The sequence below is a fragment of the Mixophyes fleayi genome, chromosome 12 (genome assembly GCF_038048845.1).
Source record: "Mixophyes fleayi isolate aMixFle1 chromosome 12, aMixFle1.hap1, whole genome shotgun sequence".
In the NCBI taxonomy this organism is placed as follows: Eukaryota; Metazoa; Chordata; class Amphibia; order Anura; family Limnodynastidae; genus Mixophyes; species Mixophyes fleayi.
Window position 1 is genome coordinate 6,201,772 of NC_134413.1, and position 23,283 is coordinate 6,225,054.

Below are 23,283 nucleotides of genomic sequence, written 5' to 3' on the forward strand. Positions count from 1 at the left end.
AATATGTAATATATTCTGATGCAAGGAGCTGCACACGTCAGGGCATTGGCTGGTAACTACGGACTAGGTGTATTGGTGTACACAGTATTGCACACAAGATTTAGTTTTGTTGGATGAGATACTAAAATAAGATTAAAAGGATAGAGTGGGTGCATTTTTTTTGGGGGGGGGGGCGTTCCTTAGTCAACGGGCCACAGCTTGTCAGGGACATTATAGAGGAACTTTATACAGGAAAGCGCATTTTGACCAGTGTAATAAAACTGTTAGCACTGCATATTATAAAAACAGTCATGTAATCCTCTCACTCTCGTGATTAATGTAACACATAAAGGAGTCTTGAGTCAGGGGCAAACGCAGGATTTGTAGAGAGGGGTTTCCATGTCACACCATCAGTGGGCGTGGCCAGCATGCATGGGGGCGTGGCTATAATATTAGACGGTGCTTGGCTGCTCTCCAACTCTTCCTATCCCCATCATATACACAGGCAATGCTGCGTGTACTACTGTTAGGGGCACACAGCTCTCTCTTTTCGAGCAGAGCCGTGTGAAGCGGGACATACCTCCCAACTGTCCCTACAATCAGGACAAAGTCCTGACTGAGTGTGTCAGAACAGTTGACAGACTGTCCTGCTCTCTCCTACCTGTTCTTGCTGCTTTCAATACTTGTTGGGGAGAGATGGCTGTGAACAGTGCAGACAGAAACGATCTGCACACAAGCTGGTCCCGGGGCGGGGTCCAGCCACCTCAAGCATACGGTACCCCAGGCTGAGAGGGGGTGGGTGGGTTTCCAGGCACTAGGAACCACCCTCCCCCCCCCCCCCTCGGTTTGCCTATGTGAGTGAGCAGTATATTAAGAGAAAAATCTATTGTTTCTGTCATCTGGTAACAGTACGGACGGGACTATCACACTACATTAGCGGTTCTGTTTGGCGAGCTTGTTTGGCCTGCCACTACGGCTGAGCTGTTGAAACTCCTAGACGTTTCCACTTCACAATAACAACACTTACATGTGACAGGAGAGCTCTAGGAGGACAGAAATTTGACTTGTTGGGTAGGTGGCACCCCATGACAACGCCACGTTGAAAGTCACTGAGCTCTACAGTATGACTAATTCCACCGCTAATGTCTGACTACGGAGATCACATGACTGTATGCTTCATTATGTGCATCTGTTACAATGGGTGTGGGTGAAATGGCCAAATACATTAATTAGAAGGGGTGTCCACATACTGTGTGATATTTAGTGTACCTTCAGTGGTATCTATGAAATTTGCTGCACAAATATAAACCAACAAAGTAGCGAATCAGCAGACGCAGTCACTTAAGCACTGGTTGGCTGTGCTTAAGTAGAAGCGCCTGTTGTTGGAAACTCCTCCATTCCAGTCAACTAACAGTCCTGGGAATATCGGTGGGTCACGCTGCGTCGAGGTAAAACAAAATATCTTCTTGAATACACAAAATGGCAGCAGCTCTATCCTGGAGGAACGATAACCTCCCTCCCCCCTCCTGATGTTTGTATAGAAGAAACAGACTTTGGTTTTAATAAACAGTATTTTATTGAATAAACAACTATATTTAGAACTCGTCTTCACTCTACCTGGGGGCTGTTCTTGAACAGATATTCTGCCTGTAACAGAAGTAAACACAGAAATATATTTAGCATTTATCATGATAACAGATTAGATTATCCAGTGCCAGATTCATTTATTAAACACTTGTGATACCAAATACATGTATGTTACGTAAAGTATGATGGAATTGTAGGACGCAGATATAAAGGTATATTCTCTTTAGTTTATCACAGTCTGTCTCAGACCTTACCTTTTACCAGCACTGATAGATTCGGTGTAACTTGGATCTAACAGCAGCTGGCACGCCACTATTACATCTGTCGATTTTGAATGTATCGTAGGCCCACAACCAGCCCCTGTGCCAGAAAGCGCAGCCCTGTCTATATCTTCATACGGAAAGGACACTTACTACATCCTAAGATTTCGGAGAGGGAACGGGGCAGAGAAGGGGCGTTTGCCCGTAGTCAATGTGCAGTAAGGGCATACCCAGTATGCATGCCTTAATGACCCAGGCCCAGGGTGCTCTTCCCTATGGGTCTGATTCATTAAGGAAAATAAGGCAAAAAATTAGTAAGTTTTCTCCTGGACAAACCATGTCACAATACAAGGGGTGCAAATTAGTTTATTACTTTGTACATAAGTTTAATACTGGCTGTTTTTCATGTAGCACACAAATACTTGATAGCTTTATTTTTACACTGAAACTTAAAGTTGATCTAGGACATGTCCTACCCCAACTATAAATCTGCCATCACATCTTAAATTTAAATCCCCCCCAATGCAACATGGTTTTGCCAAGGTGCAAAGTTACTCATTTTTTTGACTTTCCTTTCCTTAATGAATCCCGATAACATCTTCTCTATACAAATCTTAGAGACCGAAGATTAGAAACGTATCTCACCAGATAATCAACAGGGTCGTCCGGTCTGACTTTACAGCACTCGTTCAGCCCCTCTATCAGTGTCGGCATGACGTTCTTCATTAAATAATTTCTTAAAGGGATGGACTGGGCTTCCAGTAATTCTTGTTCTTGCCGTTTTACCTCTTCGTGGCAGCTGTTCTGTAATATTTGATAAGAAGATCATATCGCTTGATGTCATTTCAGAGATATCACAGCTCTAGTTAGATGATGATAGCGATTTATCTACTTATTGGAACTTAGGGATCTGGTCGAAGTCCTATCCGGTGACTGTCCGACCTATTCAGCACAGTGTTAAACCTGGTAGCTGGAAACCATGACTAATGGATTCTAGATGTCTAAATAGTAACATGGAAAAGACATAACATGGAGCTCAGAGCTGGCAGCAGAATATATTAGAGTAGTGGGTGATAAGGAGTCAGCAAGACGACAACTTTATAGGAAGACCTGACTGTGAGGACTTATGAATATATAATAAGTTGTTTAGTGCTCTCCTATCTGCGGGTGATGAATCCGCACAACCTACCCACTCCTCCCAACGCGCAATCCTCTCCACTTCCTCCTCCGCCTCCATCCGCTCCTGTTCCGCCTTTCTCTCTGCTTGGAGGGCAAGACTTTTCTCTGCATCTCGGAGTTCCAGCTCCGCCATCTCTTCTGCTGTCAGACCGTAGTTCCGAGGTTCCCCAGCAGCCTTAATGATTTCCTTTAAGATGTCTCTGTACAGCGGGTCGTCATCTTTAGAGACGTCTGTGAAGACCAAATTCTGGTGTGATCAAGGGGTACATTTACTAAACTGCGGGTTTGAAGGGGTGGAGAAGTTGTCTATAGCAACCAATCAGATTCTGGCTATCATTTATCTAGTACATTCTACAAAATGACAGCTAGAATCTGATTGGTTGCTATAGGCAACATCTCCACTTTTTCAAACCCGCAGTTTAGGAAATATAATTCCAGGTCTTATTCCTATATTTTTAAAATGATGCATATTGCATCGTCCAGTGACACTTCTGCAGCTATCAATGCACTGAATGTAATAAAACATTCACAAAGGTGGCACGTAATAATTAAATATAGTCCCGATAGCTCTTCACGCTCGAGATTGATTTAAGACATGTTGCTAAACTGAGCAGTATTTTAGCAGAAATAGATAAATGTTTAAATTAATGAAGCCGGTGGTCTTACAGTAGGATTTTGATTTGATATTTTTACTGCTTCCACCAGGTGCATTTTCCAGAGTATCTCAGCCTGCTAATGTATGTGCAGATTGAATTTACGGGGTGTTTCCATGGACCATGAAGAGTTTATGCAACTTGATTTGCACTTTTTGCAGGTTGTAAATCACCTGTATACTCTCTAAACCATAACCAATATAGCGAAGTGTTATATACCAAGTAACATGAACAATAATTCACATGTAAATTGATATGCGATTACACTTTAAATATTAGAAAAAAACACCCCTTTATTACTTCCTTTGTTGGGTGCTCTTAACACAACTTTTCTTTTGGAAACAGAACACAATCCATCAGTGCAGAACACTGCCTATACTCAGCTGAGTGGAGGTAATAGGTATGCTGGTGTTAGTAATGAGACTTACCGACATGCAGAGGGTGGATTTCAGCCTCATCAAAATAGTTGAGGACGGTTTCGTCTTCAGTGTTTAATTCGCGGAACATGGCGAGAGCTCTCAGAAACCGATCCTGAGCGTAATCTGTTCCGGCAACTACACCCTCTGGGAGGTTAATCACGCGGTTTTTAAGGAATTCGTCAGACGCATCCAATGAAATAACGTGCTCTATAGACAGACAAAATAGGGAAAGTCGTAAGCAAAAGTCAGTCCAAATTATTTTATGGAATGAGTCTAGGGGCTAGATTTACTGAACTGTGGGTTTGAAAAAGTGGAGATGTTGTCTATAGCAACCAATCAGATTCTAATTATCATTTATTTAGTGCATTCTACAATATGACAGCTAGAATCTGATTGGTTGCTATAGGCAACATCTCCACTTTTTCAAACCCGCAGTTTAGTAAATATACCCCTAGGCCTGACCCCCCAGTTTCCTTCAACTCCGTTTAATAAACCCCTCCCTACTATCACGGTGATTCTTTCCTATAATTATTTATTATTTGTTTATTATTATATATTTTTGTGGTGGCGTTATCGTGAGTGATACATGTGGGTAGGTATTCATGCATTCTCTCTAAATCTGAATTGGTGTTTTTGGGATATGCTGCCAAAGCTTTATAACAGTCAAATCACACACATGAAAGTTATTAATTTAAAACTGTATATTTTTAATTAAAAATATGAAAAATTACCATATTTAGTTTGTGTTTTTCCACTGGCATGCCATTACCTTAATACACTCTTAGGTAATTAACATTGTGCATTTATCGGTAAAACCCAGCCGTATGTACACTAGCCTGTAGTCCCAGCTGGCATGACTCGTAACGGCTTGGATATTTTGGTACAATATGGTAGCGGCTGGGCAGATTGTGGCACGGTCAAATGTTGTCCAGAATTTTCTTAAATCTAGAATATTGGGAGCAGGGGTGTAACCAGACATTTGTGGGCACCATAGCAAGATTTTGTAAGTTCCCACATGTATCAGCCAAGAGTGAAAAAACCCATGTATACAAATGGAAGTTAAAGACACTTATACATAAATAATTAAAGTACATTTAGAAACCACAAAATATTAAATATATGAGCACAGGACACACACCTGGGGTGATAGTTTTATCAAACTGTGGAGCTTTGCTTCTACTCTCCTCCTCTTCTTCACCTTCCTCCGCTAAGAACAACACAGAGCCAAAATTGAGGCCAAATTTCATATTATACATATACAAATGATAATGTCCAAAAATACCAAACAAGCGGTAATCCCGCCTGCCCACGGGTCTCTTACGTACAGTGGAAGAGCTCCTTTGCTTGTTCATAGGTCGTAGGATATCCGTCCAGGACGTAACCCTGGTTCTGACAAGGCAGAGACCTTAATTTCTCCTTCACGAACCTGATCACGTAGCTGTCATCCAGGTTCCCTGTGTTACATACATGATAAATTGTTTTGGAACATAGATTAATGCAGGCTGGTAACAATGTAACTGCACAGAGAAACAATGTGAAGATTGTCACAGAGCTCGACAGGAACCCTAACGCAGACGACAACGATGTCTGAAGGCATCTCTGAGACTTGAGATGATCACAGACTCACATGGAAGTAAACACTATGATTTATAACAATGGTCATCATCACTTCTGCGTTCAACGCTGGAAGCACTGTTAGGAACAATACCCCCGCCCCTCATATGTACATTGCAAATACAAACAAAAATATATTAGGCCAATACCTCCATTTTGGTCCATGTTCTCTTTCACAGAGTCCAGCAGTTCCTGCCATGTCTCTGGGCCTTCCTCGCCCTCCTCTTCCTCTTCTGGTGGGGATTTCAGCAGACTTTCCTTTACGCAGAGAGGAAATGATAGGTGCGGGTTAGACGTGTTTCGCTTTAAAGTGGCACTTGGAGAATGTGGTAAGGGAAATAGGAAACTGAAAAGGAGCAGGAGGTGAACGTTACCGGTGCAGAGGACGGCCAGACTACTACGGAGTTTCAGTGGCTCTCGAGATATTATACTGATGAAAGTGTCGAAGTGTAGAGAAATCTAACTCAACTTCAGATGTCGCTTATCTGAGCAATCTGTTTTATTGGTCACTATGGACCCAAGATACAGCTGTCACTGACCTCTTCACATGACTCCTGTAACGTGTTCTATGATGGAATGGATGGGAGACAGCATGGGGATAACATTATACTGAGCACTGGAAAGACTTGATTTAGAAATGATGGCGAGATGTCTAAGAGATACCTATGGGAGCTGTCTACATGAAGGTACTACTGCCATCCGCACAGCAGGTAACTATGCAGAGAAGCAGAGGGACAAGAACAAGGACAGAACTTTGCAGGATGTTATTAATGGAGTGGAGGCTGCAGGAAGCCACAGACTGAGAGTTATATAGTGGAAGGAGCAGGGTCCTCCAGCAGCACAGAGTATATCAGGAGATGAGTGATGTGTTAGTGAGGACAGGGCTGCATGTGACAGGGGCAGTGACATGATGTGAGGAGGGGAATGGAGGCAGCAGGAAGCCACAGACTGAGAGTTATATAGTGGAAGGAGCAGGGTCTCCAGCAGCACAGAGTATATCAGGAGATGAGTGATGTGTTAGTGAGGACAAGGCTGCATATGACAGGGGCAGTGACATGATGTGAGGAGGGGAATGGAGGCGGCAGGAAGTCACAGACTGAGAGTTATATAGTGGAAGGAGCAGGGTCTCCAGCAGTACAGAGTATATCAGAAGATGAGTGATGTGTTAGTGAGCTTACCAGATTTGCAATGGCATCTGTGATAACATCTTTGACATGGATGTGATGCAGTTTGTAGTGTTTGCACAGTAACTTTGAGACCGTTGTTTTTCCTACAGCTGGAGGGCCCAGGATGCAGATACGTATGGGCTAAACAAGAGGGAACAGCATGGATCATGCAACACCTACATCCCTTTCCAACTTGCAAGAGAACAATATATTACTGTATATAAATTATTTATATTTCCTCCTGAATCTACTGTAACATTACACTTACCAGGAGTCCTCGGCTTTGCTTATAGTCTTTGATGACAGATTCTATATTCTCTATAAGGCCAGTCTGAGACACCCAGTTAATATTGAAATTCTCTTTTAAGAACACGGCTTCCATCCGCAGGTTCACCAATAAATGGTCAATCTCCAATTGCTAAAACAAAACACACACAGGTCGTATGAATAGATACTATGAGAAGACTGATCTATTATAGCAAAGTATATGAATTATAACATTTCCAGGCTCTATAAAGGAACTGTATAGATGAACATAATACACTCACCAGATTCAATACAAAACTACTCTCATGATTCATTCACAATAAAGTCAGCAATATTTGATTTGACGTCTCTGTATATACTTGCGCCCCCAAAAATCTAGCTGTAGTGCTAGTTTTCAGAGGTATAACTAAAATCGAAGTACTGTAGGTCTGTATATGCGCTGGGTAAAGATTAATCTAGGCGCACTGGTGAATGCAGTGGGCATCCAATCCGCACAAGGGTGCAGTTGTTCTATTCCTTTCCCAAAGGACAATGGCCCTTTAGTCCCAAACCCCTGGGCCAACAGACTCTCACAGGGTCAAGAGTCTTCCATACCCTCTTGTTCGCAACCCAACCATGGGGTCACTACTCTCCCAGATGATTTTCGGGCACATCGCACCTTGCGAGAGGACCGTAGTAAGGCAACTTCCAACCCCTAAGACAGATGATCTTAGTTTGGCCTTGTCGGTCCAATGGCAGGGTGTACTGTCACTATATGACAAACTATAGAGATAAGAACTATTCTAAGATATAATCTTTGTAAAATAAATATGTAAATAATCCTATCCAAAAGTAGAAGAGATTCTGGGTGAAGCCATTTCTATCTTTGGAAACATTGTATACTACATGTAATTCTAGACCCTTATATAACAGACATCTGTAATAGATATTATAGAAAGAATGATTACGAACTGTTAGCTCTTTATCCAGGAACGCCATCTCCTTAGATACTTTCTGCACCTTTCCAGGCCCGAGGTGGGTGCTGATACACTGCCAAACAACACAAACCCGGAATCAATTTTAGCGGAAAAACATTTCCAAATCTGAAAGGATAATTATAATTGTTTCATTGTCAATAAACAATAATTATACCTTGACGATTTCCTCCAGTGTGTGCATAGAATCATCTACTGCAACCAGGTAGTGAGTCCTTGGCCTCTGGTCCACAATGCTCTGTATCACTCTACATTCGGTTATAACCAAAAATCATTACTAGCACAGTTAGGCAATCCGGTGATGCTAAAAACAGTAACTATCAAGCATTCTAGAATTGTAGAAATATAAAGGACAGATCCTAAGCTACGCAAATCAAAGTATAATAACAAAAACAGCCCAAAGTATTTGGCTGAGGAACCATAGGATCAACCAAAATTGCCCAAGTGTTACAGTAGGCAATCTTACATACTTTCCCAAAAGAAAAGGGACCTTTTAGTTAAAACTCTAATGGATCACATAGGGACAAGAGTTTTCAGACCCCCATTCTCCGCAAGGCTGGGGGGTCATGTTACCCTGGGGTCCAAAGTGCATAGATCTATGGCTCTCCGTCTTGGAAAGGTTCCGGGGATCGAGAACCTGAAGTCCACACCCAACCACACATAGTCTCTATCAATCAAAACTGGTTTCATTTACACTCTGGTCCATAGTTGCCCATAAAAATTCACACATTTGTTTTATAATTATACAAACATCTATCCTTCAGGTCCACTATTATCAGTCACTGCTAGTATAAGTAGAAAAGGAGACAGTTTCATGATTTACCCTGCTAAATCAGTGATGTGAATCAACGGGAATATGTTCTGGCCATCTCCAAAGACGGGTAATGCAGGAGTTGCTCCCAGCCATGCTTCCTTCACGTATGAAACAAGAATACATCATGAGCGCTGTTATGTTGGCACCTATACTCCCATTTATTTATGTTAGTTAATGAAGGACAGTTTATGCCACTCAAGCTGCCGACTGAAGGTCCTAATTGGCCCAACTTGTGCGGGGCTCCAGTGACAATTAAAGATGTCCGAAAACGATAAACCGCGTCTGAATTTTATACTTTCCTGGCCAAACATGCAGTTAGCCGCTGAGCGCTATCACTATAGTCACTACAAGAGAAGCCAGACCCCTGTTACATATTATTCCCATGACCCTCTCTGCACATAGGGAGATATCTGTGACAGAATTCAGGTTTGTGTTGGAGTCACTTACTTTGAAGAACGTATGAAGGATGCCCTCTTCTGCCCCGTACGGAAGACCAGAGGCAATCACGTAAGTAGAGAACTTGCCCTTGTTCTGTGAAAGAAAAAAGATTCATGTTTTCTTTTTCCCTTTTAAATAGTTTAACAAGAACATGTATTATATGGTTAAAAGTACATTCAGCGGTGGTTTAATGAGGTTGACCTGTCGCATTTGACCGTCTGCAATCTGTAGTAAACTAAATAAAACAACAAGAGATCTTCTTGCTGACCCTGGTCTATAATAAGAGGGTTTCTCTGCCCCAATAGAGTAACAGTAAATAAGATAAAACTAAGATTACACTGCAGTATGAGATATATTTATGTTGGTTTGTATAATGTGGAGAGGGAGATGTTATAAGGAGGAGAAATCTTGAGCTTAACCCATGTGTTATATCAACTGATTAGTTGAACTCTAATAAGATACAATACTGTTAGGCCTCACGACCACCAAGATGAGCTTTTAGAACAGTAAGAGATGTTCACCCTTTAGCAGCCGCCTTTCCCATAGAGCTTTATGTGCTCACAGGTACTCAGATTCCCCCAGGTCTTAAGCTCAGAATAGTAAAAGCTCATCAAAGATGGACGTAGCGCAGATGGAACCGGGGCGGGGGCGCTATCCCAGACTGGAGCGGGTGGTGAAAGGCAGGCCGAGGTCAGAGGTCCGTAGCCAAACAGCGAAGTCCAGAATACACGCCAAAGGGTTAAAGTCACAGGCAAACAGCGAAGTCCAGAATACAAGCCAAAGGTCAGGGTCACAGGCAAACAGCGAAGTCCAGAATACAAGCCAAAGGTCAGGGTCACAGGCAAACAGCGAAGTCCAGAATACATGCCAAAAGGTCAGGGTCACAGGCAAACAGCGAAGTCCAGAATACATGCCAAAGGTCAGGGTCACAGGCAAACAGCGAAGTCCAGAATACAAGCCAAAGGTCAGGGTCACAGGCAAACAGCGAAGTCCAGAATACATGCCAAAAGGTCAGGGTCACAGGCAAACAGGCAAGGTCCAAGGTACAGGCAAAGGTCACAACGGAAGATCAGGTAGACAGGAATCCAACAGCAAGTCAGCAACAGTACAGGACTGGGAACGCTATAACCGGCAGGAAGGCTAAGCCCTCCCTGCCTTAAATACTGAAAAGGACAAATCAGCAGGGAGATGTGGAATAGGGTAATTGACCCCAGAAGTAGATTGATAAATGGGCTAATTAGCCCACAGGAGTTAGGGCGCTCGCGCCCGGCTTTCAGCATTGCCAGAACGTGGGGCTGACCTAGAACGGCGTCCCGGCCGTTTCCCTGACAACGGAGGGACACAGGAAGCGGAAGTGACGCCTCAGTCGTTCTCATGACAACAGCCGGGACGCAGGTAGAAACAAGCGGCGTAAGAATTACATTATAGTTTTTTAACTGCCTACTAAACCAACATTGGAAACGACAATGGTGATACTATATTTAAAAGTAAAATGTCAGTATGGAGATTATGGCAGCCGTCTATTAAAATGTAATTTGCTTTCATTTTGTGCTCTATTCAGTAAAGGAATTAAAGTATCGGCTGGTTCCTCTCTACCTTCATTTTTGAGATAAATAAAATTAAGCAATAATGGAGGAGACAGATGGCCTGATTCATTAAGGAAAGTTAAGCAAAAGTAAGTAAGTAAGGCAAAACCACGTTGCATTGGAGGGGGAGGTAAATTTAAAATGTGATGACAGATTTATAATTGGGGTAGGACATGTCCTAGATCAACTTTAACTTTCAGTGTACAAATAAGCTATCAAGTATTTGTGTGCTATATGAAAAAAGACAGTATTTTACTTATGTGCAAAATAAGAAACTAATTTGCACCAGAAAACTTGAGTAAGAAAAATTACTAAATTTTTTGCTTAACTTTCCTTAATCAATCAGGCCCAGTGAGTATAAAAGATTATGGAGGGAACATCTCTCTAAATCATCATCCACACCTCACAGTTTTTATAAAAGTCTTGGCTGCCCATTACAATAGAGCTAAAGCAAAGATGCTAAACATTTTATTTTTAAAATAAATACAGGCAGTAGCTCATCAGGCTTAATTACATACATGCAAAGTGCACATTAGGGTGTTCATTCAACAGAAAAGAAAAATTGTTCCCTATAAAACAGGTAATGATTTTTCTTTATTCAAAATGTCAATAAACCATATGTACTGCCGTAGTTATAGAACATTATGCATTGTGTACAGAACCTTACTGTTCTTTTAGAGGAACGATTCCGCTCACCACCACTAGATGACAATATTATCTTTTCCTAAACGTCCTGATAACAAGGACAATACAATGATTCGATGTTTGTGGTACGTCCAGGACTTTGAATGACGCCGATTCCACCATCACAATTTATTAAACAAAAACAACAACTTTATATATGCGTAGCATGCTTTAATAAAAATCAAAATACTCACCGATTTCCCCAACTTTATAACAAGCTTTTCAGCGCTTAAGTGATCTTTAAAGTTTGAGTGGCACCTCCTTCTCCGATAGTCATCTTCAGTGAAAGGGATTTCAGGATCATCCTGTAAACAAAATGACCTTGTCAGTAATTGGTAAATAGTGTATTTACTTGTAGCGATCGCCATGAACAACACATATGCTCCATTCTTCTAACAGAAGATGATATAATTCATTATTGATACGATTAGACACAGGACTATAAGTCACGTACCGGATCCAAGGGCTTGCTTCTTGCCCAGGTCATAACGGGCGATAACAATATAAATATTTTCTGACTCTCAAAGTTTTCAATCTCTGTGTGAAGCGCTGAAGAAAGATGAAAAAAAATGCCATTATAAATTATAAGTGATAGGAAATTCATAGGAACGATTATGAATCACATGCAATCGGATCACAGAGGACCTCATTTAAAAAGCGCAGTGGAAAACACGTTAGATGCATCAGCGTATTTGCTGGTCAGCTCATATTACGGTGCACGTCTTCTGTCCCCTCTCTGGAAATTCCTCCCCAGACTAGATGAACTGTGCAAAAGTCACACCAAGGGGTAAATATATCAAGCCGAGATAATATATCAAGCGGGTTTGAAAGACCAATCAGATTCTCACTATCATTTATTTAGTACATTCTGCAAAATGACAGCTAGAATCTGATTTGTTGCTATAGGCAACATATTCACTTTTTAAACCCGCCAGAAAACTCTCAGCTTTATACATTTACCACCAAAAGTCCACTTTTGGGAGTCAATTTCATATTCAGAATTGTACCGTTATTCCTATTCTCCCAGCAAGCACAAAAAGCATCATTTGTGCGTTTACCATTTTCTTGGTTTCTTTAACAAGAAACTATTGTATTATATCTTTGTACACAATTTTGATAATTGTTTTCATCTTAAACATTGTGGATTTATTTTCTATATTAAATTACACTTAATAAGTTCAGGTCTCTGTGTTTCCTTACGAATTCACGTGTCAGACTTAGCTTGGTATTAGAATGCTCCATAGCTGAAACAGAGGAGATCATTTGGTTTATGATAACTCTAGTCTCTAGGTCAGGGGAGGTCATTTGGTTTATGACAACTCTGACGAAAAGTAAATTGTGATAGATTAGTTTAAAGGGAGAACTGAATGTTTCCTGGGTAAGAGTGTCAGCTCTTCACAAAAAACCTTGGTGGTGACATAATTGGTAAGGCAAAGTTAGTGTGTGGCATAGACAGAGAAAGTTTTAATCATTTTAAACATAGGTGGTTTTGATTAACCCTTTGTCACACACATTTCACGCAGGCTCAGAGAGTTGGATCATAACACACTCCCACCACTTTAAGTACATATTTAGTACATTCTACAAAACAACAGCTAGAATCTGATTGGCTGCTATAGGCAACATCTCCACTTTTTCAAACCCGCAGTTTAGTAAATATACCCCTAAAACTTTTCAGTTTTCTCCTAATATACTGAGCAGGGTCCTCCTACCAGCACACAAAAGTGATAAGAAGCTTTTATCACGCTGGTACAGCAAAATCGTGTTGTCAAACGCACCCCTATAAGAAATGAAGTTCATAAACCAACTTGTACATTCTTACACTATTTTTTTTTTTTTTTTTTAAATGTTAATCTCTCATAATTGTTTACATTTTTTAAACCACGCCTAAATCCGATTTTTAAACCAAATAAGTTTCCCCCCCAAAATATGACATTTTAACAAATAGTTAAAACCACTGTAAATTCCTCTGCATGAGCTGACTTAGGCAGAATGAGAGATCCACCAACCAGATGCTGCCCACGAAGCGTCATCAATTTGGGACGGGTCCTCGGTAATGTTGTAAACGATGACATCACTCTCCAGAAGATGGCTCAATAATTCGTCTCTATTGGAGATCTAAAAATAAAGCAGAAGACTGTAACGTTCCTGATGTCTAGAGAGTGGCGACATTTCACAGAAATTCATTTTGCGCCAGAACAGACAGTTTGGCGGAAGCGCGGCGCTCTGGCGACACATCTTTGATTTTCACTTTTGTTTCACCATTCTGCTCTTTATTTGTAAATATGCACCTAGCAAAATGTATAGTCTATAAATAGAGCTGGGAATACTATGGTCAATTCATTCTGCTCCGACACGCTTTGCATCATGACGCTCTTCAATCACCGCAGCCCAAGATGCACACGGCGCCAACATGCTGCTTTAGGTGAAATGTCATGACCAAAATCGCATCACTGTCGCAGGTTGGGCGAAGCGTTATCACGGCCCGACTTCAGATAGATTGCCAGACTCGCTTGGGAGCCCAAGTGATCACCCACTATTTCGTAAAGCTTGGTACACATTATGCAATTATTGTGCAGATCACACGATTCACGACCGTATGGTCAGATATTACTAGAGTGTGTACGCTCCCATGATTATGTTTTACCGTACCAAACCACATCGCATCGTATGATTTGGTTTTATAAACGTCCTAAAACTCACAATCAGCGATGGAATGATGTTGGGCAAATATGGAAGTGTGTACGCACTCACCACCAGTAGCGTAGGCAGATATCACCATTTTTTCAGCAGAAAGTTATGACAGATGAAGATCACAGATCTGATGGTAAATGGTGTAGTAGTGTACACAGGAATCTGCATGATCATCAGGACTATCAGTCACTGGTAAAATCGTTACAGAAATCGCATCTGCAGTAAGATTACATAGGTGTGTACCCAGCTGTAGTTTTTGAACATTCCCACAGTCAGCAAGTATACTCTCACTGCACTAAAAAGCCATTTATGCCAAGACTACAAACAGGTAGTGCTCTGTAGATTATACAGCAACTCCATTCATTATATTATTATTATTATTATTAATAATAATATTATCATCCTTTAGTTCACTACTGCCACAGTATTACATGGTGCTGGACAATCAGAGAACAGCATTAACAAAAAAATAATACATTAATAAACAGAAGGTGACGAGGTCGTGTTCATTAAAATTTATCTATAGGAGATTAAGCAAAAGGTAAAAGTCATTTTGTTGTTTTTTTCTAACAGCATTTATTTATTTATAAATATTTGTTATTATTTGTTATTTGCTAACATTTTAGGAACATTTTAAATAGCATTTATTTATGTATTTATTTTTATTGCATCATTTTGCAATATTTATTTTTAAATAGCATATCTAGAAAATTGTTATTCAGAGAGTTCAGGAAAATCAACTCAGAAAATAATTTGTTTCCCGTAGTTATGTCATACACACTAATATGATCACTGAGTGTTTCCTTCTATAGTCACTATGTGGAGCACAGTTTAATAAGGAGCGGTAGGCCAGGGATATGTTGCTTCAAATTACAGCAAACAAAATCCTTTTCTGAAAAACCAAAGCCACAAACATTCCTGATAAAAGTTTCCAGGGCTGTGAATCACAGAAATGAACGTGACCAATGTGAAATTTAGCATATATAGGGCAGCACGGTGGCTCAGTGGTTAGCACTTCTGCCTCACAGCGCTGGGGTCATGAGTTCAATTTCCAACCATGGCATTATCTGTATGGAGTTTGTATGTTCTCCCCGTGTTTGCGTGGGTTTCCTCCGGGTGCTCCGGTTTCCTCCCACACTCCAAAAACATACTGGTAGGTTAATTGGCTGCTATCAAAATTGACCCTAGTCTCTCTCTCTGTGTGTGTGTGAGTTCTCTGTACAGCGCTGCGGAATCAGTGGCGCTATATAAATAAATGGTGATGATGATGATACCCCCCCCCCCCCTCCTAACGAAAACCTGGGTTTGCCTATTGAGTTCTAGCCAGAGATGGAAAAGGGGGTGTGATGTAACAGGTGGCAGAGGTACACAATTGGTTATTTGCAGCACCATCCAATGTCAGATCTCCAACACCCAAAACATCATAACCCTGTCTAAATCTGTACTGTGGATTTGATAACACTGTCGCTTATATTAACAATGGGGTGATAAACCCCTTTAAAAATAACTTAGTTGATGGTCAGTGTGTCAGCTGCTTCTCACACCACCCAGTAAACAACGATCCGCTCCCATTAATCCTACTTACGTTCCAATCGCAGTGAGTTAAGCTAACAAATGTTTTTTAAAAAAATCACTTTAAACATACAAGACCCAAAATAAACACATTTTAAGATATTTAACACTAAGGTAACTGGAAAGATTACACATTAAAGTTGATTTTTTAAAAAAAAATATCATTATTTTACATTTTAACATTAGAAAACAAAACAAAACTTTACCGTATAAGTTTCTACAGGAAAATTCAGCTTCTTTCCCTGAGGATTGGACAGAGTCCCCACGATCTGGAAGAGTCCCTGTTTCTGTTTAATTTTGGCTCCGTCCTCTGGCCCAGCCTGGTTCTCATCTTCCTCAGTTCCTTCTTCAGCTTCTTCCAGGGAAGCTCCAGCGATGCAGACAGACAAATACTGAAAAATGAGGAGAAACGTCTCCAATACCAGCGCTTTCCCAAATAAAACCAGCATTACGGGACACAGGCACATGCACTAAACATTGCCCAGAACATAGGCAAACCGAGGGGGGGGGGGGGGGTTCCTAGTGTCTGGAAACCCCCCTCCAAGCCTGGGGCACTGTATAATTGAGGTGGCTGAACCCTGCCCCCGCTTCACACGGCTCTAGTTGAAAAGGGAGAGCTGAGTGCACTTAACAGTAGTGCACGCAGCGTTGCCCATGTATATTATGGGGATAGGAAGAGTTGGAGAACAGCCAAACACTGTCTAAAATCATAGCCACGCCCCCATGCATGCTGGTCACGCCCACTGGCGGCGTGGTGTGGAAACCCCCTCTACAAATCCTGCGTTTGCCCCTGCAGAATTCTATAAAGTCTTAGTGTAAGATCAAGGCCGCCATCAGGGGGGTACGGCCAGTACTGCTGTGAGGGGCCCGGACAGAGTAAGGGCCCCAGACAGACCTCTCCGTGTGTCCAGGCACCCTGAACTGTTCGGGCCTCTCACAGACTGATCGTGCTGCCCCTTGTCAGCGATGCTGCAGCTCCGCCTCCCAGGCTCTGATAGGCTGGGAGCGGGGGAGAATGGGTCATTTACTGTGGGGGGGGGGGGGGAGAGAGGGGGACATTAACTGTGGGGGAGGGAGAGAGGGGATCTTAACTGTGGGGGGAGAGAGGGGACCTTAACTGTGGGGGGAGAGTGGGGACCTTAACTGTGGGGGCGGGTAGAGAGGGGACCTTAACTGTGGGGGAGGGAGAGAGGGGACCTTAACTGTGGGGGGAGAGAGGGGACCTTAACTGTAGGGGGAGAGTGGGGACCTTAACTGTGGGGGCGGGGAGAGAGGGGGATCTTAACTGTGGAGGGGTGGGGAGAGGGGGACCTTAATTGTGGGGGCGGGTAGAGAGGGGACCTTAACTGTGGGGGGAGAGAGGGGACCTTAACTGTAGGGGGAGAGTGGGGACCTTAACTGTGGGGGCGGGGAGAGAGGGGACATTAACTGTGGGGGAGGGAGAGAGGGGGATCTTAACTGTGGAGGGGTGGGGAGAGGGGGACCTTAATTGTGATTGGAGGGGGGAGGGGGACCTTAACTGTGATTGGGGGGAGAGGGGGACCTTAACTGTGGAGGGAGTGGGGAGAGTCGGACCTTAATTGTGGAGGGGGAGAGGGAGATATTAACTGTGATTGGGGGGGAGGGGGGCATTAACTGTTATTGGGGGGGAGAGGGGAACATATTCTTTTGGGGGGTGGAACATTTACTCTGATGAGCGATAGGTTGCGCATGTGTGGCGAAGAGGGAGGGGGGCAAATGTATGGGGAGGGGGGGGGCCTGCCAGATTAATTAGTAGTGGGCCCCGTGGTTTCTGATGGCAGCCCTGGGTAAGATCACCAGATCATCCGACTAATCGAGGACACTGATGTAAAATGCATTGTGCGGAATTGCTGCACCTATGGAATAATATAAACCATTTGGCCTTATACTAAAATAATAGCTCATAAAATCCAAGTGGCTCATTTTCTAATCCAGGTGTGTAAAGGTTTTATCTGTCTCCTTTCCTCTTATTTGCAGTATAATAGTATAATAGTATAATAGTATAATAGTTTGCACCATATTGCAGTAATTGCACAGTCTGCTATCTGGAACTATCTCTGTGCACAGAATAATATGATATGTACATAGATACATACACTGCATTACTGCATTACATGGATATGTGCAGATAACTGACAGGAGCCTGGTGTCACCATCAGCCATGTAATCAGATGCACCGTGTATTATATTTATGTACAAATCTATTTGTTGCATCACTTTTGGATGCAAAGTTACAGAACACAAATCTAATACACAGAGCAGCCCCCAAATCAGCCATAGACAGGCAGGACGTGAGGGGTCTCTCCCCCAAGAGGTTCTGCAGCAGCTGCCAGTCCCGCCGTCACCTCACCTTGCCGAGGTTCCTGGCAGTGAACGAGTCGATGCTGTTGATGAAGATGCGTTTGGGTCTCACGGTCCTGTCCCCCTCCTCGGCCATGTCAGCTGGTTACTAGGGTCACACAGCGGTTGCTAGGGGAGGTCCTCAGTCGCTGATAGGAAAATGGCCGCGGGTTGCTAAGGTAACGATGTGGTTGTTAGGAGGGGTCCTTCCACAACAGGCACCGGCCAGGACACCTAAAGCTGCTCATAGTACTGACAGATGGTGTCAGTGTGTCAGTGTCTGCTGATCATATCCACACACAGGGCCCCTTACTGTGTGTAACCACAGTGCCCCCCAACCATCACACAGTGCCCCCAACCACCAAACTAACCACACAGTGCCCCCCAACCAAACTAACCACACAGTGCCCCTTACTGTGTGTAACCACAGTGCCCCCCAACCACCACACAGTGCCCCCAACCACCAAACTAACCACACAGTGCCCCTTACTGTGTGTAACCACAGTGCCCCCCAACCATCAAACTAACCACACAGTGCCCCCCCAACCACCAAACTGACCACACAGTGCCCCCACAACCACCAAACTGACCACACAGTGCCCCCCAACCAAACTAACCACAGTGCCCCTTACTGTGTGTAACCACAGTGCCCCCCCAACCATCACACAGTGCCCCCAACCATCAAACTAACCACACAGTGCCCCTTAATGTGTATAACCACAGTGCCCCCCAACCATCAAACTAACCACACAGTGCCCCCCAACCACCAAACTGACCACACAGTGCCTCCCCACCATCAAACTAACCACACAGTGCCCCTTACTGTGTGTAACCACAGTGCCCCCCAACCATCAAACTAACCACACAGTGCCCCCCCAACCACCAAACTGACCACACAGTGCCCCCACAACCACCAAACTGACCACACAGTGCCCCCCAACCAAACTAACCACAGTGCCCCTTACTGTGTGTAACCACAGTGCCCCCCCAACCATCACTCAGTGCCCCCAACCATCAAACTAACCACACAGTGCCCCTTAATGTGTATAACCACAGTGCCCCCCAACCATCAAACTAACCACACAGTGCCCCCCAACCACCAAACTGACCACACAGTGCCTCCCCACCATCAAACTAACCACACAGTGCCCCTTACTGTGTGTAACCACAGTGCCCCCCAACCATCAAACTAACCACACAGTGCCCCCCCACCAAACTAACCACACAGTGCCCCTTACTGTGTGTAACCACAGTGCCCCCCACCATTAAACTAACCACACAGTGCCCCCCCCACCAAACTAACCACACAGTGCCCCTTACTGTGTGTAACCACAGTGCCCCCCACCATCAAACTAACCACACAGTGCCCCTTACTGTGTGTAACCACAGTGCCCCCCAACCACCACACAGTGCCCCTCACCATCAAACTAACCACACAGTGCCCCTTACTGTGTGTAACCACAGTGCCCCCCAACCATCAAACTAACCACACAGTGCCCCCCCACCATCAAACTAACCACACAGTGCCCCCCAACCAAACTAACCACACAGTGCCCCTTACTGTGTAACCACAGTGCCCCCCAACCATCACACAGTGCGCCCAACCATCAAACTAACCACACAGTGCCCCTTAATGTGTATAACCACAGTGCCCCCCAACCATCAAACCACACAGTGCCCCCCAACCACCAAACTGACCACACAGTGCCCCCCCCACCATCAAACTAACAACACAGTGCCCCCCAACCATCAAACTAACCACACAGTGCCCCTTACTGTGTGTAACCACAGTGCCCCCCAACCATCAAACCACACAGTGCCCCCCAACCACCAAACTGACCACACAGTGCCCCCCCCAACCATCAAACTAACCACACAGTGCCCCTTACTGTGTGTAACCACAGTGCCCCCCCAACCACCAAACTAACCACACAGTGCCCCTTAATGTGTATAACCACAGTGCCCCCCAACCACCAAACTGACCACACAGTGCCCCCCCAACCACCAAACTGACCACACAGTGCCCCCCCACCATCAAACTAACCACACAGTGCCCCCCCCACCACCAAACTAACCACACAGTGCCCCCCCAGCATCAAACTAACCACACAGTGCCCCTTACTGTGTATAACCTCAGTGCCCCCCAACCATCAAACTAACCACACAGTGCCCCCCAACCATCAAACTAACCAAACAGTGCCCCCCCACCACCAAACAGTGCCCCTTACTGTGTATAACCTCAGTGCCCCCCAACCATCAAACTAACCACACAGTGCCCCCCCAACCATCAAACTAACCAAACAGTGCCCCCCCACCACCAAACTAACCACACAGTGCCCCCAACCACCAAACTAACCACACAGTGCCCCCCAACCACCAAACTAACCCCACTGTGTCCCCTAACCACCCACACTGTGCCCCCAACCACCAAACTAACCACAAAGTGCCCCCTAACCATCACACTAACCACATAGTGCCCCCACCAACCAAACTAACCACAGTGCCCCCCAACCGCTAAACTAGCCACACAGTGCCCCCAGCCACCAAATTAGCCAGTGTCCCCTCCCTGTGACTGCCATCTTGGCCCATTGTGCCCCTATAACTGTGCAACCACCAAGGTATCCACAATGTGCCCCCTAACCACCAAACTACACAGTGTCCCATGGGTGTCTGTAACCTAACCACTACGGACTGTTTAATAACATGGCGTAATTTGCACAAATGTGCTGTATCCCATAGCAACCAATCAGATTCTAGTTGTCTTTTTTTTTTTAGCAGACTTTAGGGCAGTGATGGGCAATAGGCGTCCCTCCGAGCCCCAGCTCCTTCTTGCTTTGTCAGATGTTTGTGTTATTTTACCTTATTACTGAGATTGGGGGGGGGAATGTGCAACCCTTTTAAAGGTTAGAGGTCCTCACCGTGCAGCCCCTGGGGTGTATCATGTTGCCCATCACTGTTTACGAGGGGAGAGGGGGGATCTGAACGGTTGCTATGGGGCACAGTAGTTTTGCACATACCCCAATTTTAATAAATAAACCAAACTTCTGTGTTAAAGATGATATGGCGGAGTTGTGTAACATTTTCTGAAAGTTTTTCAAGGTTTCTAGACAGTCATAGCAGCCTCCATGTAGAAAGTGTAGGATATGTAAACACAGAGCTGTGTTAATGTATGAGCATACTGGGCAGTTGCCCGGGTGCCCATGGAGCATAGGGACCCATAGGCTTGCCAACTTTTCAGTACATTATTCCCAGAGATTTAGTCAGAGCCTTCAAACCCTCTTTATTAGAACGTTTAGGTGGACTAATCACCTCAGTTTCAGCTCTTATCTGTACATGCGATCTTGCTGTTGCAAACACATATCTTCACCTTGACGAAAACAACGTACTTGTACTAACTGTACATAAACAAGACAAAATCAACACACAATTTTTGAAGAAATTCTCTGCAAAGAAATTTCACAAATTTTGTGTTGAACACTTGATTAATAAATAATAGTAATTTCGTACTGTGCCATCTGCGTCTCTATGATTTACCAACTGAGTACCATTTTTATGGTGAATTTCTTTCTTCTTCACCTTTAAGGGGTATATTTACTAAACTGCAGGTTTGAAAAAGTGGAGATGTTGCCTATAGACTCATGTTATATTGTCCAAACATTTGGGTGGACTAATCTCTGCTGTACAGCATGTTTTTAAATGTTTAAACACTGATTTTGGTAAAGGTACTAATAAATATAAGCTTAATTTTATGGATAATTTAAATGTTTATTCCTGCAAGTGGTTGTGCAGGTAGGGCCTCAGTGCACTGCTTCGCCTGGGGGCCTATAATGCTGTTAAGAATGCTCTATGTAGACACCAACATTGTAACATCATGTGTAAGGACATGTTGCTGCGGGACAGATGCCTCGTAACCATGTCACATACAGCGCTGTCTCATAAGTCCCAAATGTGACGTTTTATAATACTAACTACAAGGGGTAAATGTATGAAGCTGCAGTTAACATCGGGTTTAAAAAGTGGAGAAGTTGCCTATAGTAACCAATCAGAATCTAGTTATCATTTTGTAGAATGTACTAAATAAATGATAACTAGAATTCTGATTGGCTACTATAGGCAACATCTCCATTTTTTTCTTTTTAGAAGGATTAATAAATCTACACCTAAGGGCGATTTTATTTACAATAATGTCCTACTCATCGTCTTATGTTAGTTACTGTACTTCTATATAGAAGTTACAGAAAATAATTGAATAAAACAACTTTGCATAAATATATTTATTTTTTCATTTTGCAAACACGGTTACAATTTCAGAAAAAAGCCAGATGTATTATCCATTCCAACATACAACTTTGGTTAAGTTGCATTAAATTCTTACAATGAAATATCTGCATGAATATATTATTCACCACTAAGCAAGTGCAGTGGAACGGATGCACAGAAATAAAATACATGCATGTAGATAGATAATAAATATACTAAAATTAGTCAGACATACAAACAGTAAAAAAAACAATCACTGTGCAATTAACTGCATGCCTCCTGCTGGGTAAAATGACAGAAAGAAATCAAAACAAATATGTATGTTAAATGTGCCAATCATGCATAGTTGTTTGTTCCCTTACAACAAATTAAGTAGTACACTTGTTAGTATACAAATGTTTTTATTATTATTTAACTGTTGTCATTTTGGTGAGGCTATAGAGATTTTTTTTTTATTATGGAATAAACTACTTTATTACTACAACACAAAGCCCCTTTGAAAACTATGCACTCTAGATAGGTCTTTAGATTTGTCACAATCTATTTAATGTTTCCCAATTGATGTGCATTTAATTGACACTGTGGATGTTCCCCAGGTTGACCTGCAAGGCTCTCATAGCATAAAAGAAGTATTTAGTGACCAACCAGTGACCTGCGTTAGGCCTTTACAGTACATAAGGAATAAGAGCTGCCACGTGCAAAATTAAATTTAAAAGAAGTAGTCAAGAAACACTCTGCAAGCCACTAAACTCTAATCTGCAAACAACGTATGACCT

At 43.2% G+C, this 23,283-nt stretch overlaps 1 protein-coding gene across 1 annotated transcript; it reads right to left on the minus strand.

Annotated features, from left to right (window-relative positions):
* Positions 1 to 1,531: 1,531 nt before the first annotated feature.
* AK7 (adenylate kinase 7) lies at positions 1,532 to 18,398 on the minus strand. Its single transcript, XM_075191834.1, has 18 exons — positions 18,258 to 18,398; positions 16,093 to 16,278; positions 13,630 to 13,738; positions 12,075 to 12,169; positions 11,815 to 11,925; positions 9,360 to 9,443; positions 8,922 to 9,010; positions 8,256 to 8,346; positions 8,076 to 8,153; positions 7,126 to 7,275; positions 6,870 to 6,998; positions 5,841 to 5,949; positions 5,403 to 5,531; positions 5,216 to 5,284; positions 4,087 to 4,284; positions 3,016 to 3,236; positions 2,472 to 2,630; positions 1,532 to 1,626 (listed from the first exon to the last, which is right to left on the minus strand). Exons 1-18 carry the CDS (start codon positions 18,342 to 18,344, stop codon positions 1,588 to 1,590), a joined length of 2,133 nt encoding a protein of 710 aa, XP_075047935.1. The 5' UTR covers positions 18,345 to 18,398; the 3' UTR covers positions 1,532 to 1,587.
* Between the last annotated feature and the right edge of the window lie 4,885 nt (positions 18,399 to 23,283).